Here is a 17,170-nt window from a genome sequence, read left to right as displayed (position 1 = left end):
AATCGAATAAGTTTTCTTGTTGACGCGTAAGGATTCAATTTTCGCAAGATGCCAATCGCAAAAGCAGGATTACAATGCAAAAAAAACTTTCAAAACTTATCACTTACTTCGGCCACCCACGAATGAGAAAAAAACATGAGCTCAGTCTGACCCGCGGTGCTTACCTTGGTTTCGATGGAGCGTGTTTCGTGGTCCTGGAAGTGTAGTTTGAGCTTGGATTTTCCATCGTCAGAGGAACCGCGCAGTTGAGAGAACTTGTACTGCCACACGACATTTGCTTCCGCCCCTTCCGTTAGCGAGAATCCGGCCTGCCAGTCCAGCGTCAGGCCCCCGGTTTTTCCGTGGTGGGACACGGCAAAGGTTTTGCGCTGTTAGAAAAAAAAAACAGTTTTATTGATATTTTTTATTGTTCAATTCTTATTTTTTCTAGTTTTTATTTTTGAAGTTTAAGCATAGGTCTGAATTATCATTTCAAATCTAATTGTAAATCTGAATCTTTTGTCCTTCATCCCAACTACATACTAAAAATTTTATGCAAAGGATCTAAAGATTGTTCTGCGAAACAACTGCTCCTCGAATTTCGAGATGATCTGTTACATCTATATGACGAATTTTCAAAGAATGGTTTTCCATGTCAAAAGTGAACCTCCAGATTTCGATGAAAATATTGCACACTTGGAAAATTTGGACGAAAAATCCCAAAGAAATAGATGTCGTGAAATACTACTTTTTTACGTGAATTTTTTTTTCAGAAATTCAAATCTGCCATCAAAGTGTTTCCCATAAAAAAATCAGTCATAATTATTTGATCAAAAAAGTTTTTCAGCTGAAATGTTGTTGGAGAATATTTCAATATGATGTGAATGTTTCATGAAGATCAATGAAATGCTACAGGAGAAGCATTCTTTACAAATTGTCCCACTTAAATGAAAAATGTATTTTAATCATTCATCTTTTTAAAAAGATATATTCTTATTTGAAACTTTGGGCGTTTTGAGTGCATTAAAACTGATATTTATTACGTAAAAATCGATCAATATCTAAGTTAGACAAAACATTTATTTTATGAAATGACATCTTCATCATAAGGGTATTGGGGAGCAAAACAGATCGCTTCCTTTTTTTTTCATCTGTTTATAGTCCCTTTGAGGTGCTGATGAACCGTTTAGTTCGTTTTATGGAATTCTAATGATTTAATATTTCTTGTTGCTAGGGCATATAAAGAAAAAAAGCTCATTACTGGTTATATAGGGTCAAATCCGGCGACAGAATTGAATTTCTGAGAAAACTTCACGTAATGTAAGTACTACCTAAGTCTCTCAAACCGGTGGCTTAATTTTTTTATTTAGATTTTGGGTCCAAACTTTCAAAAGGGCCTATCTCCAATTTGGATTGCATATGAACTAGAAGTTCTCACAATAAGCTAACGTACCAAATATCAGCTCCTCAGACCACATGGTGCCTGAGCCTTTAGAAGCACTTTAAGATGCGCAAACAATCGAAATCAAATTTTCCTGTGCAAATATTGATCACAAACAACCTGTGTTAAATATTTTTTTTAAATTGTGATGTTACTTTTTTCCAACCTTTGAACTTTTGGATCTTGTTGACCAAACCAATATAAGTACAATCGAGAGAAAAAAAATCGATAAAAATCCGTTGAAATAAAATCAAAATCATTTCAGCTGTTTGTATTCAGAGTTTTTTCTTCCAAGTATTGAACTCATTCTTCCAGAGATGAAAATAAAGAATCCTCAAAAAAGCAAATTTCAAAGAGATCCGAATATTTAAATTTGCTAAGAGTTTGTTATGAGGAAATTCCCAAAGTAACTTAAAAAAAAACCTCGAGTACAGAAAATAGCAAGAACTTTTTTTTAATTATCTGAGGGATTACAGCGATTTCACAAAAAGTAAAAGATTTCAAGCTAGCAAATATTTTTGAACAAAGTATGACCCTTACGATCTTGAATTTCAAACTTAAGTTTAGAACTACAGTCAAACCTGGATAAAAGAGAACTGAATGAGCTAGAAACCTCTAAAAGTGAGAGAAATTGCCATGTCTCATGCTTTTTGAGAGTTTTTTTTTCTTAGACAGGCTCATGAAATCGGATTGAAATTATATATCGTTGTGTATGAATGAAAACTACAAAAAAGAAATGGAATACTTAACAAACCTGTACGGTTTCCTACAGAAACTGGTTTGAAATAATTTCAAACTGGTGTATCTTTCTTTTTTTCAATTGATTTTTATAGGAGACCTTGGGCCCTTGGACTCTGGCTTATCCAGATCCGAATGTAATTGAAAATTATGCATGGCAAAAGATTCTTCAAAATAAGGTTAGATTTATAATTAGAATTTTTCAAGTGAAGGAATCCTATTCCAATATATCATATGTATGTAGTTACAAGCCTTGAATCTCAATAATAATGTTTTTTAAATTATCAAATTGAACAAATTAATAATGAAATCTGAAAGCTGAATATAAATCGAATATCCGAGTATTGAATATGAATGTTCAATTGACAGAATAAAAATTCGGACAAATCGGTATAAGGAGTGTATTCGAAAAAAGCAACACTTAGTTTTGTGAGTAACTTTTGAAAGCATGGATGAAATTTTGATGAAATTTTCAGTAAAGATAACTATAAATGTAATGTGTACGTGATCAAAATTTGGTGACAATCTGTCAAGTAGTTTTTGCGATTGCATCCAATACTGAAGATCATTGACTAAATTTTCCTGGCAGAATCGAGAAAAATCCAGGAAATTTCCAGTGGGAGACCCGAAAATAGATAAAAATCAACTATGTTACCAAAATTTAAATTGTTTAGTCTTAGAGGATCCAAGAATTAGCAAAAATTTGAATCAAGTAAAGATGATTGATTTCATGAACTATAGGGAATGTGAGAGTTTTTTTCAAGCTCAATCCAAAAATATGAATAGATTTTGATTTGATTTGAAATTCGTTTATTTGGAAGGGTGCCGTGCGCTATACCGATTAAGCACCCTTCGGAAATATGAACAGAGGAAGTGATAAAAAAGTCCAATTTTTCTGACTGGTTCGTCTAGCAGACTTATAAATAGGCCTGACTTCATTTCTTCAAGGTAGAAAAGCTGCCCACCGGTAAAATAAACAAAATACGGTGGTCAAATCGTTCGCAATATATTTGGACTTCTTTTGGGGAGATATTTCGAAAAATTTAGTAATGGACATGGAAAAATTTAGTAATGGAAGATATGTGGAAACTGCAAATTACTCAGTCTTTCATAACGATTGACACGATGAATGGCTAAAACTACAAAGAAGACTGCCTCCAAATGCGACCGTTTTCTCTGAAATGCACTTCAATAGGTCCCACAAAGTTTACACTCTGTTTTAGTTGGATCTGAAATCGTGCCATTACTTAAAACGGTGGTTGAGCGATAAAAAGTCGATTATGTTGTTTTGTGCCGAAGGAGGATAATTGGCTAAATTTTTTATAACTTCGACCCAATTCAAAATTTTGAGTTATGTTGAAGGTCAAACTTCAGGTAACCGAAAACGTTATCAAAAAAAAGCCTTGATTTGTAAAAAAAGGGTGGTTCAAAATATGCATTATAGATGGCACACGTTTTGTCCAAAACTGAAAGTCGTAAAATTTCTTCATTAGACACAATATAGAAAACCACTTGACAGAACATCACAAAAATTTATCATATGTAAAAATTTCGTTACCAGATAACTTCACTGAAAATGTCATCAATATCCATCCATGCACTCATTGGTTTTTTATTTGATTCTGCAAATAATGTGAATAAGCTCGGACATCCTGCCCAGATTTGACTTATCTTGAAAATTTTATTGGATTTATGGACAAGCCAGTATATATCGAGAAACCCTGAAAAAATCAAAGTATAATGCGATACTTATCAGCATTCACCAGCACGATCTAGAATTAACCTTCCTAGGCCGTTCGCAAAATTTTGAACAAATTATTTTTCGCTTCTTTTGACTAGTAAATCGATTTCGTTCCACTGGTCACATATCTTGACCGATATTTATGACTTTAGATTCATTGTTTAGGTAATTGATTCAAGATTTTAAATATACAAAACTTAAATCGATTTGACTTAGCAGATGACCTATAGAATGCTTTGAACAGAAAACCTCCGAAAAAAGACATCATTTTAAAATTCTTATATCTGCAGTATATGTTGGTGTATTAAATTTATTTTATATGTTTTGAAATTGTGAAAAATAAATCTTTCCAAAAATATATGTAAATTTTAGGGTTCCCTGGGAGTTTTGGCCGCAATCTTGGAATTACCGGAAAAAAAATTCTCACTTTTTAAAAGAGGTAACATTTTTTCTTAGCAGCGCTGTATCTCATTTTTAATTAAACCGATTTTCAAAATTCAAATTTTAGTTTCATTTTGAGCTAGGTCTCTGTAACTTTGAAAAGCTGAAAAACAATCAAAATGATGAAGACAATGACTCAGCTATGAATTACGTAAAAATATTCATGCGTATCAGCACAAACCACCCTACGTAACTATGCGGGCGACTCTTCAGTCTGCTATAGGAAGGCAGATTTCGAGAGCACGACTGGGAGATCCATTGATTTTGTGCGATTCAAGCTCTCCCGGGGGGTTGTGTTTGCTGGCTACAAAACGTTTCAATATATGGTCGAATTCCGATATCATTTAGTTAATTCGGAAAACGTTGTCACAAATTTTTCAAAAACCACATAAGAAGCATGTCAATCGATTGTAGAGATTAAAATCTATTATTGGGTATATAAAAAGTGGGCAGGTTTTATGAAAAGGTTTAGGGAATCGCGATAACAAAATGAGAAACGCGCGCTTCGTAACAGCCGGGTATGAAAACTACGATTTTTTTCTTGTTTTCATTCTCGTTTTACGAATATCAGTAATATTTGAGATACTATGTATATTCAGTGAAAATGATGATCATGTTATCAAAATGAAACTAAAATTTGAATTTTGGAAATCGGTTCAGTTAAGAATGAGACAACACTGCAAAACAAAAGTTCGAAAAAAGAAGCTTTTTTCAGAAATTCCACGCTAGCAACCAAAAATTCCATATGACCTTCATTTTTTTATATGTTTGAAAAGATTTATTTTTCACAATTTCAAAACTTATAAAATAATTTCAATACGTCAAAGCAATTAGAAGATATGGGAATTCTGAGAAGACATTATTTTCGGGTTTTTTTTCCATTCGGAGCAGAATCCAGACGATCGGATAAGTTACATCTAATGAAATTTCATAGATTCAGGAACTAGAATAAAGTTCTTAACTAATGAATATAAAATCATGAAAATCGGTTAACATATATCATCAGGGGAACGCGCGCAAACTCTCGGGTCATATTGACCCGAACGGCTTATGTGTAATATTTTTTCGGCTTGCCAGTGGTGGCATTTCCGGTGGTCACCGGAAGTTGTTTTTTCTACAGGTTATCTGGTATCTGGTGGTTTTAGTAATATGTTCCAAATTTCATATTTTTCCGAATTTTTCAAGAGTTATGACGATTTTAAAGTTTGCTTCGGGTCATATTGACCCGAACGGCCGGGAAAGGTTAAGTAATAATTTTTATGGAAATTTAAATGACAAAATATGGTTAAAGTAAATTCGCACCTTAAAGTCTCTTTTTCATTATATCATGTTCAGTTCTGAGGATTCATTGAACTTTGAAGGCAGTTAATGATGAACTTTTGATTGATATGGAATATAATTGAATGGCAATATTTCCTGAAAAACCTTTATTCAGCAAAAATGATACTGATATTCAGTTAACTTTATTCAAATCAGGTCGTTTTGGGTGTTTTTTTGTGGAACTATTTTTTGTTTGTTTGCCATTTATTCAATCCAAAATGTAATCTTATAAAACAAAATTTCCCCCTTTTCACATAAGTTTTAAAACAAGCTTTGAAGAGTTTCATTCTACGGTCCGAGCATAACAACGTAAAAGGACACATTTAAGGCCAACTTATACATAGTATTCCGTCTTACGACATAACTTGACGATTGTACAGGCCCACTTATAAATGGTAATGAAAATTCAATTACCGTAATTGTGAGCTCTGGTTCTCATCAATTCGGTTATCTACTTCTGATTCGACTCAACAGGAATGGTACCGGGCAAACACTCCTCACTCACAGACAGACAGATATGTATTTACAAGAGCAAGACTCACCCCTAATTTAATTACACTAGTGACAATGGCAGCATTCCAGCTGTTCTCTATTCGCAGGAGCTCCTGTCGCGTTTCCACGCTGAGATATCGAGGCTCGTGTCCGGAGCTCTGGAGCAGGAAGCAATGTTGCCGGGAGTCGACCGTTTCCGATTCCTTCACCACTCGGAACATGGTCTGATACACCTTATAGGCGACGGTTGCCTTCTGGAGACCGGCCACATTCAGCGGGGGAGCATCGAACAGCATCACTTCGGTGCCTTTCAGCACCAGGAAACGCGGTTTGTAGCTCTGCCACGAGATGTGATTGTTGATGACGCCTTCATTGACCCAGCCCATGTACTCGATCCGTTCGCCCACCGGGAAGTTCCGATTGTACAGCTTCATCTGCGTGATGAAGAGGGAAAAAGAAGTGAACGTGCCGCCCGAATGGAACACAATCAACACACAGAATGAAAAATAATCCAATGTTCAATTTTCCACATTCCACATCCACTCGGATCCGGATATGGACAAAATGATACAGTTAGATATACAAGGCGATATAGGATACGATAGGGTGCCATGCCGTCATATGTAACATACCTGTAGGCTAGTCAGTCCAACGATGTTATCGGTGATGTATTTCAGCCACTGGCTCAGGATGGCCAGGTCGTCGCAGTGGATTATGCCGGTAGTGGTTCCGTTCAGGCCTCGCACTTCGAACGCATTCGGCCGCAGCTTGTCGGTGCCGTAGATGTAGCGAGTCACGTAGGCCATCATCAGTGGCACTGGATTCCGGACCGGACGACAAGAGAGAGAGATTAATAAAGGTATCATTGTATTATGAGGACTACATTGTCGTATATTCAAAGGGGTAGGTAAATCACTCTTTGTAGGCGAAAGAACGAAAAATTTATTGAAATTTGCAAAATATGTCGTTTTACTGGAATTATCGAATGTATGAAATCGTAAGCTTCCTATAAGTGTTTTATTGATTTTTTATATTTTATAATTTACTATTTAAAAATCGGAAAAAAGGTAAACTTGATAACCCGTATGGGTTAATCAGTTAAAAAAATCGATATTTTCCTGATTTTAAAATTCAGCTTGATGGTAATAGTCACTTGAGCTAGAAAGCTTGTCAAAGTTGTAACACTATTTTCCGATAACATTTACGAAAGTGTGGCAATGATCTTCAAATTAGTATTGAGTAAACTTCAAAGAATCTCAGGGCCCTGCCCAAGAAACCAATAGTCACTTTACGACTAAGTGGGTAGGTGCCTATAACACATACTACAAGTAACAACAAAACTGTTTGATTCCGTATGACCTCGAACTCCGTTTGAAACTTTAGTGACTTTTGAGTGACTTTTAATTATAAGTTTCTAATTGTTTGTAATTAATTCATAAGAAATTATCTATGAAATCGAGCATGGTTAAGTATCCTACTCGGGCTACGGTTCAAATGTTCAAGTAAATTTTCTTCTGAGTAAGGAATCGTCCTTTGAGTCGATATGCAACTGTTGCTGATTGTTGTAAAGGGTGTCCAGGTGAAAATTTAGTTCATAGTGCATTGTTTACATCCTGCAAATTTTAAAGTCCTGTGATCAAAATTCGCGGAACTGGAGTCGAAAGAACAGCTCGTGCGTGATAAAATCTTGCGCATTCATCTCGAGAACATGGATCTCTCGTATCGTTCCATCGCTAAAACGTTGGGAATCGCAAATTCCGCGGTGTCACGAGTGATTAAGCGGTTCGAGCAACGAATGACCACCAATCGGAAGCCCAGAAGTGAAGAAAAAAGTATTCTGTACAACACCAAAAAATCACAACCACGTAGTTTGGGCCAACAACCGAAACCCGAACGCCTCCGTTCGGGATGTGGCTAAGAAGCTACACCTGAGCCGTAGTTTTGTCCAGAAGGCCAACACTAAGGCTGGGCTGCGAACGTTCAAGGTACAAAAGGCTCCTACTCGCGACGAGAAGCAGAACAAGTCCGCCAAAACCCGTGCCAGGAAGTTGTACCTCAACATGCTGACGAAAGTTGAATGCTGCATCATGGACGACGAAACACATGTGAAGGCCCACAACGTCCCAACAATCTTCTGGCCGGATTTGGCCTCATGCTACTACTCCAAGGACGTGCTGAAGTGGTATGCGGACAATAAGGTCAATTTCGTGCCAATAATGTTCAATCCTCCCAACACTCCGGAGCTCCACCCCATCGAGAAGTACTGGTCGATTATGAAGCAGCACCTTCTTAAACGACCTAAGGTAGTGAAGACAGTTGAGGAACTGAATAAAGTATGGGTTGTGCAGGTTGTGCAGAATCTTAGGGCCGGGTTTAAGGCCAATGTGCGGGAATTTAAATAAAATTCTATTAAAATGGTAAAATGAAGTTTCATAGTTTTTTTTCAATCTCCGAAAATTTTATGGCCATCGGATAAAAATTCGGATTTTGCGAATCAATTTTGTGTTGGCAATCGTGGACGACCACTTTAAACAACTATTGGTCAATTCGCGAATTGGCGAACGCTAGTGGCTCTGGCAATCGCTTGTGTAGAGTGTAGCTTTATACTCTCGTAATGTGATGCTACGCAGCGGTTAGCAAGTGTGAGTTCTCTCTCAACTGCTGCAAGGGTATTCTGGAAAGTTGGGAGAGGTTGTTTAAGAAATGGTAAGTTTGATCAACTAAATACAACCACAGGTACTGTAATTTATCGCAGGACACCGTTAGGCCCATCGTACTTGAATATCGCAGAGCTCGAAAACGCGAACCGCCCAAGCCATGACGCACGAGAACTTTGTGTGCATGCTTTATCGTTCGTCGATAGGTTATCGAGCGTTAATCGTGTTCCTGAGAGCAAAGCGTTTCTCGAGGCTGTTAATGTGGAAAGAGTGTATCGCGTAGCTCTAACAAACCGATTTACTTCATTATTGTTACGGGTGTGTGTGCTGTAAGTAAGTTGTGTCGAGTTTTATCTGGCTGGTTCCGTGCATGTACTCCACAAATGTGGTCGAGCTTGATCAAAACTGCTGTCTTGAATTGACTAGACACAGAAATGTAGGAAATACGTTGTCCTAGAATGCCGGAGATAAAGTGTTCAAATTTTTCTTGAAAAACATAAAATTTTCTGTCAATGAAATATTATACTCTTAAGCTATCATAACACATTTTCTCCGAAAATTGGAAGATGATCGGTATATTTATAGAATTTGGTCAATCTTTAGTGCCGTTCAGAACGTGGCGAGTTAATCATGGTGGTCTCAAGTTGGCAAAAAGTACATAAGGGTTGGATGGTGACACAAATTTAAATACGGCTCGCAACATAGCTCAGTTGAAAGGGCGCTTGCCTTCTGTATCGATAGTTACAAGTTGGAAACCAAGAGTGGAACAAGTTGTATCGGACAGCTTTTTTAAATCTCAATCCACCAACTGGATTGAAAAAGGAATGGAACGAAACTTGAGTAAATTGATTGACAAATGCTTTGAATGAGGAATTTGTTGGTTACAGTATCTTTGGTGAATAAAATTCCCAATTTACCTCATACCAAAGCTCATTTTTTTTTCTGGGAATGTAACTCACGTAGTTTTGAACAATGTTGCCAAATTTGAGATGATTTGAACAGGGTTGCTAGCGAACCGGGAAAACCGGGAGTACCGGGAAAATTTTGGAATTTCATCACGTCACCGGGAAAAAACGGAAATTTTAAGCGAAGTGTTTGACAGTCTTGATATAGATTTGCCTCATGAATGCTTGTTGTCATTCATTTGTAAACAAACGAAATTTAAATCGCTTTTTACTAATTGTGGAACAACTTGTCGCTTTCCGCAAGGGTGCTACTCTAACAAGCATAACTCAAATGTTATAAATGTAATAATGAAAATTCAATCGACAAAACTAAACACAAAACGTTTGGTCACTCAATGGTACCAATTTTGTACAATTTGGTCCAGTGGTTTCTGATAGATATAAAGCGTGTCGAATTTCGGTGTTTCTCGGCTTATGTTTCTTTGCGGTCCTTGTTACCTAATGATGTTTTATGTTATCGAGTTTCCTACTACAAGTTTTATTTTTCGACGTCAAATGATCCATTGTTCGAATTACTTGTTTCATAAAATTATTTTATGGAAAAAGCAAATATTTTAGCAGCGTGAGACGTTTCTAAGCAGAGTGACATTTTCTGAAGAAAGGAATCTCCTTTTCACCACTTAAATGTTTTTCAATGTTGTTGTGTATATCGTTTGAATTGGTCTGAGGAACGAAGCCTTATATTGTATGTCTTTGGTTTTTTATTCTTCCTTAGTTAAACTTTAGCCTAAAGTTTCCTACGCTGGAATATATGTGTTACTAGCTGATTTTACCCGGCCTTGCACGGGTTCACATAAAATATAAATCAAAATGAGTCGTTTGATTTTTCAAAATTTTGGAAGCTTTAATTTCATCATTATAAGACATTTGTAAGTCTCATTAAAGTTTGTATTGAGATTATTCACTGTGTTTATAGTTTTCATATAAATAAAAAAAACCTATAGTTATGAAATTTTAATTGAATAACTTTCAAAATTATTTCCTTTGAATGCTTATTCATCGTATCACAAAAAACATTTTTTTCACCCACCATTTTTAGGAAGCTTGAATAAATTTCGTCTAATATTTTTAATCTTCAATTGATAAATCTTGTTGAACCATATTAAAGACTTTCTTTTCATGTTTGTTCGCTCTTTTGCTTTTTAATTTCACACTGTTTTATGAGTACTTGTCCTAAAATGTTGAAAGTTCCACGAAAAGCTTTTTGAAGTTTTCGAAAACGAATCATCTTAACCGAAGTTACCACTATAATGTTATGAAAATGGTTCAGTTTGAGTTTTATTTCAATGTTTCTATTCTTGGACAAAATCATCCCATTAATTATTGTGAAGAGGGATTCAATGTAAAATTTAAAAATATCATTTGATTGAATTTGCAGTACTTAACGGTTCTACAATAAGTCTTCTCAAAACTGGAGGGTAAAGTTGAACACATTGATGACCAATAATAACTTGTAAAGTATAAATTGGCCAATGAAGTTGAAACTAAAAATCTCAGATCCAATTACCTTATCAATTTTCTAATCCCTCGTTTAAATTCCCCGACGGCTATCAAAGCGTTGAAATCGAATCCTTCAACTTATAGATCTGAATCTTATTATGTTTTCTTTCTCTATGAAGGATACCAAAAAATGAAAATAGTTTGTTCTTAAACGCTGGAATTTTTGAAAATACGTTTAATAGTTTTTCAGCACTAAGTCCTAAAAGTAATTCAGCTAAAGAAGTCAATTCACTGTTCGTTCACTATTCAGTTCATTGTATATTCTCGTAGACTCTCGAAGCACCCCAGCGCTTTGAAAACCACTACAATTAGTTTTATTTTTCAATCAAAATGTTAGCTCATTATTGCATCCAAAAATCTCGTACCAGACCACGTGCTTCAGCAGAAGAAGGTACAAAAACACCCGCCAAATTTCCCCTTTCAAATTTTTAATGCTCAGCAAGCTTTGATTTGCTTTCCAGTACACGTGAACTCTGAACGGTCGTTTCTAATGCCCGGCCCATGGTGATGGTGAAAACAACCCGCCAAAAGAAAAATTTGGATTTGAAAAATTGGTGCCATGACTTTTGATTCGTTGGAATAAAATAGAACGTTGTATGGGAGGGTCCCTTTTCTTAGGTAGGAGGGGCTCAGAACTATTACTAAAACCTTACCCTGGTTCAACTACATCTCTGTACCAAATTTCAGGCTGATCGGTTCAGCGGTGTGGATTTGTATAAGGTGCATACAAACAAACAAACATATATAGTCCAACTCATCTTTATATATTAGATGTAAAAATTGTGTCGAAAACAAGCCTGGTTTTATTCACGATTTTCTAATTTTTAACAACCCTTAGTTTAAATAACTAGGGCACTACTAAAGCTATTCATTGTGTTGTAAAAAAATATTTTTTCTACAACATGTCTTTGGATTCATACAAAAAAAAAATTTAACTACCCTAATAAAATAACTAAATATTTGCATGCAATCTAATGATTTTATGTTTTGTAAGACAAATCCCTATTCAAGTTTACAAGCTGATTGGATATTATGTTTTAATGTATTTACTACATATTTCTGTACAAACTTTTCGATTTTTTTCTACAAATTTATGTAAATTCTAGAAAAACTAAATTTTTCACAGTGGTTCAAAGCAACCACATTATAATTTCACGATCAAGTTTTTCAACTTGTAGTCTTTTCGTAACAAATTGACAGGTTTTCATAAACTTTTGGAACGAATCCAACAGAAATAAGCATTTATTCATTGTTTTGAAAAAACCCAATTTGTTTTTGCAAAACTCTTTGAAATTTGAGTTTACATTTAAATTTTTATATCCCCATGATTTTATATTACTCGTAGTATGTAATACTATGAAAATAAAATAAGATTTTATATTAAAATAACGAGTAAAAGTACAGGGAAAATCATCCTTTATAACCGGGAAAAACCGGTAAAAACTTTGGAATTTCAAAACGAAAAATCGCTAGCAATCCTGTTTTAACGATTTTCTGATTAACTATTCTCAGTTTCAGTGATGAAAGCTTTGTTTTTGTTTTCTACTGAATAAATGCCAGCGATCCACGGATTCAATACACGTATGTTTTTTTTTTGTTTTTATGGTTGTTATAGATAGCATCTTTGATTATATAGACGTTAAAAATAAAATAGAACTGAATCCAAAACTATTGACTTGCAGTGTAAATTTATGATTAATTCAGCATAAGAAAAATATTGTGTTAAAAACATAAAAAATGAAATAATTGAACGGATTTTTTGGATAATTTGTTTTAGCATATTAATATATTAAGCATTTCATAAAATCAGGTATACGTTTGAGTCAAACAATGATTGATATGTAGAGCGCACTTTTTCTACACTAAATGTAAATGTTTAGTATCAAGTTCTGTAGAATACTCACATAATTAGGGAAGAATGGGGATACTTGATCCATTTTTCTTATGTTCATCATATCTTATCGGAAAAATTTAAAGAAATTTAAAGGAAAAAAATTTCATCGACTTTTTTGGTTAAACTAATTTTTTATTTCTCAGTTTACAAGTGCCAGACAAAAAGAATTATAAAAGTTTGTATACTACTCTATAATTAATGCATACTTAAAGCCGCAATTTTATAATTTTTAGATAAAAGCACTTTTAGAGTCCTTATTATCAGGAAATTATTGGATACATGTTAATATTTTCGTGCTTAGCATTGAACAACATCCATTCAGAAGAAAAATATATCTTTTTGGACTCGAGAGATCAAGTGATCCCATAACATACATTTAAAAAAACTTATAGTAAAAAAAATTGAGGTTTACTATTACTCTGATAATATTATTATTATTATTATTATTATTATTATTATTATTATTATTATTATTATTATTATTATTATTATTATTATTATTATTATTATTATTATTATTAATTTATATTTTTATGTGGGAAACATTTTGAAGTGATAACAAAACATCTTCAAATCACATTTTGTTAGATTTTTCAAACAAATGCAATAACTCAAAAAATATTTTTTTAAAATATTTTAGATAACAGCATTGTTGGTTTGTTCTTTTTTCCAATTTTTTCCAGAACATTTGCTCTATGCAAGATATTCCAGTGTCGAGATATAGCTGAGGAATCAAGTATCCTCTGGGATCAAGTATCCACCCACATTCTCCCCTACAGTTTAAAAAATCCATAGCAGTAACATTGAATAGTACCTAGTTCCAAAGCATATTTTATCTACAGCTTTTAAACGAGGACAAATTATCGTGCCATTGACTTGATTCAAAATATATTGAGCTTTTACACCGCACATTACTCAACGAGCCATGAAAAAAAAAAAGAATTCTGTGTATATCACCTTGCCAATTGGTTTCCTCGCTACAAAGTGGTCTCCTGTATAAGCCTAGATAAAAAGTAAAAGAAAAAGAAATATTTCAGCACTCACCCGACACTAAATCGATCCATCGGTTTTCTGGTTCTGAGCTGATTGAAACCGGTCGGCTGTTGTTGGCCGATTTCCACACCTCGTCCGCCTTCAGCTCGGCACAGGTGGCATCGTTGTCCGACTCAGGTGTCTCACGGCTTACTGGCTTCCGGCGAATGATGGTCGGTCCGTCGAGAGTTTCGTCGATCGTTGTTGGAGGGTTCGTACCACAAAAAAAAGTATATCAGGATTGAATTAACCGGGTCGAACGGTTGACCATCGGCACAACAAGGGTCACAGCCATCCCGTATGTAGCAGTCGTCGATGGACAAAAAAATCGGATTGTCCCACAGGAGGATACGGCGGATGACATCACAGAAACGCCGGCAGTCAGCAATAGTCCGGTGCCAAAACGGATGATTGTAGAGCGACGTTGTACGGAAGCACATGTGAGAGACATGAAAAAATAAGGGAATAAAAGATACACGTGAAAAGAAGAACGTTTTTTTTTTCGATACTAGCTATTGTGTAGATCAAATTGTTTATTTTCTTAGACAGAATGAAATAAGAAAGAAAATTCTGTGAAATATCTCTTTACTGGTTGAGCAATATTTTCAAAAGATGTTACCATTTCAATAACAAAAATAGTTGGAACATTGTTTGAGATCAAAAGCAGAACAGGTTTTGCTTGTCGCTATCCTGTTTTAATCAAATACTCGTTCTCCAAACTATTTCTAATATTTTTTTTTTTATTTTTAGGACACTGAATTCTGACAAATATAAAAAAATGAGAGAATTCGAATATTTAAAGTCTAATTTCTGCAGTCCGCGTAACGGCAATGATTTCTTTTAAACAAACCAAAATATGATATGATCAAATCACATACGAGATTTCACGGCTTATCAGTGATTTTATTTAGCAAACTTTTCGGAAACCAAAAATGATAGTTTTGTTTAAAAAAATTAGGAACAAAAGCTTCGATTACCAGGCGGCTCACCCCTATACAAAAAGTGGTATGGAGGTGTATGGTGGGTCGGTACAAAAATAATAATGGATTTTCAGCTACGCAATGCAGCTTAAAGAAATCGGTTACAATATTACAATAAGCCTGCACGATTTTTTAAACAAAAAGTCCGTTGTTGAAGATTTTTTCAAACAAAAAGTCCGTTATTGAAGATTTTGGCCCTTATGACGATAGCCGAGTTACTCAATTCTTGGAGTTACTTCTAAGGAACGTCACTTCGGATGGGAATTAATCTCTGTCACTTCACTAACACTGACTGTCGGAATAAGGTGACTAGAGTCCCGTGACGGAAAGGTGACTTGACTATCGTGCAGGCTTATTATTATATTTGAACCAATTTCTGTAAGCAAAAAACAAAAAACACTTGTTCGATCCAGCCTATCGACTTTGCTTCTTCTAGACAATGATACGGTGCGGGATGAATGGTCTTGTGCGGCAAGAGGTTTCCTCAAATCACGCTTTGACTCATTTTAAACACCTTTCATGCTTCCTAATCTAATCTATCCGTCTATAATTTTCATTACTTCGATTTGATATTCCTCCTATTAGGATGTATAGTTCACCGAAATGCCATTAATCATTCAATTAAATTCAACAAGTTTGCAGAAAAACGTAAGTCTCTGAAAGACTTTGTAGAAAAGATATGACTGTATACACCTATAACTGTGACCGACTGCTCGGCGCACTAAAATTTAAGAATTTTACTTGTTTTTAAAAATTTACCAAATGGATACAGAAAGTTAGTTTTTTATTTATTTCATCTCAAGTACCTGCATGAAATTAAAACTACATTTTAGAAAAGGCTGAGGTTTTCGGCTAAGAGTTTTTGAAACGTAGGCGAAGGCTGCAGTGATGTAGAATGAGCCATGAGGCCGTTTGCTATCCAGGCTGACGAAACTTCGCAAATACAGCCTAGGATCCTTTCAGGCTGATGTCAAATCGATCCTTACGCCCATTCGACCTTACGTACATTCGGTCTTACATCAATTCGGCTTACTAAATCGTTCATTCGAAGAAACGTACATTTGGCTTCACATTCATTCGGTCGCGACTTTCTCATCCGAGATATGCTGTCACTTGAGCTCATTTCACCTCACAAATATTAAAAAAAAGATTTTTTAGCACTCAATAAATCAAATCAGTTGACTTCATTTTGAATTTTCTTAGAAATCGAACCAATGTTTTTGAAGATCGATCGAAGATATAACTGATGTATCTCATATACCTCAACTATTTCCAAATTCTTCCCAAAAAAGGATGTTCGGACCTACATAAGATTAACATAATTATACCCATCATATCCATCAGTTGAGAGAAGATCCTAGATATGACTATTTTAGCTCTATTTAAATACCCTTCAAATAATCCACAGATCTAAAGTTTTAATGAAGAAAGTCTACCAAATATCACCACACAACTGCAGCTCATAAATTTTCAAATATGTAAGCTCGTCAGATTAGCAATATGTTGTTTATTGGCAGAGATACGCAAGAAATAAACATGTAGGTATGTTTAAGAATACTGATCCCAAACTTTTGACCAATGCAACACATTAAATTTTGTCGATAAATGAAGCAGCTATTTTATTTATTTGAAGAACATTGCATTTTTTTTCCAAAAAAATTAACAAATATGTTTTGATAGGTATGCAAATAGTATTCGAGTTCAGATCCAATTTTTTAGTAATATGGGATCTAAGCAAGCCTTGGTGGAGTGCGGTCGTGTTTTTTCGCTCGTGTCGATTTTCCTTGCGTTTAAAGAAATTTATCGGAAAAATTGAATTCAAATGGATAATTAAGGATTATTTCTGGGGTTTTTTTTTTAAACAAAGTGAATTTAACCATATCAGGAGTTGAGCCTGGGTCGTGGACGGTCGTTTTTTTTTTTTCTCTAGTTCTCCCGCCTAGTCGTCGCGTTCCTGGTTGTTCGTTGGAATTGGGTTGTGCTGTGTTTC

At 35.0% G+C, this 17,170-nt stretch overlaps 1 protein-coding gene across 1 annotated transcript in view; it reads right to left on the bottom strand.

Annotated features, from left to right (window-relative positions):
* LOC129757451 (gamma-1-syntrophin) overlaps nt 1-17,170 on the bottom strand; it is a 246,880-nt gene that overhangs the window by 10,886 nt on the left and 218,824 nt on the right. The window contains exons 6-9 of the mRNA XM_055754684.1: nt 14,213-14,353; nt 6,785-6,969; nt 6,203-6,586; nt 165-368 (exon numbers count right to left, since the gene is read on the bottom strand). Of these exons, the coding sequence (XP_055610659.1) occupies nt 165-368; nt 6,203-6,586; nt 6,785-6,969; nt 14,213-14,353 (914 nt within the window). The remainder of the gene's footprint in view (nt 1-164; nt 369-6,202; nt 6,587-6,784; nt 6,970-14,212; nt 14,354-17,170) is intronic.

This window comes from Uranotaenia lowii, chromosome 3 (assembly GCF_029784155.1).
Source record: "Uranotaenia lowii strain MFRU-FL chromosome 3, ASM2978415v1, whole genome shotgun sequence".
Classification (NCBI taxonomy): domain Eukaryota; kingdom Metazoa; phylum Arthropoda; class Insecta; order Diptera; family Culicidae; genus Uranotaenia; species Uranotaenia lowii.
This window is presented reverse-complemented; position numbering and strand designations above follow the sequence as displayed.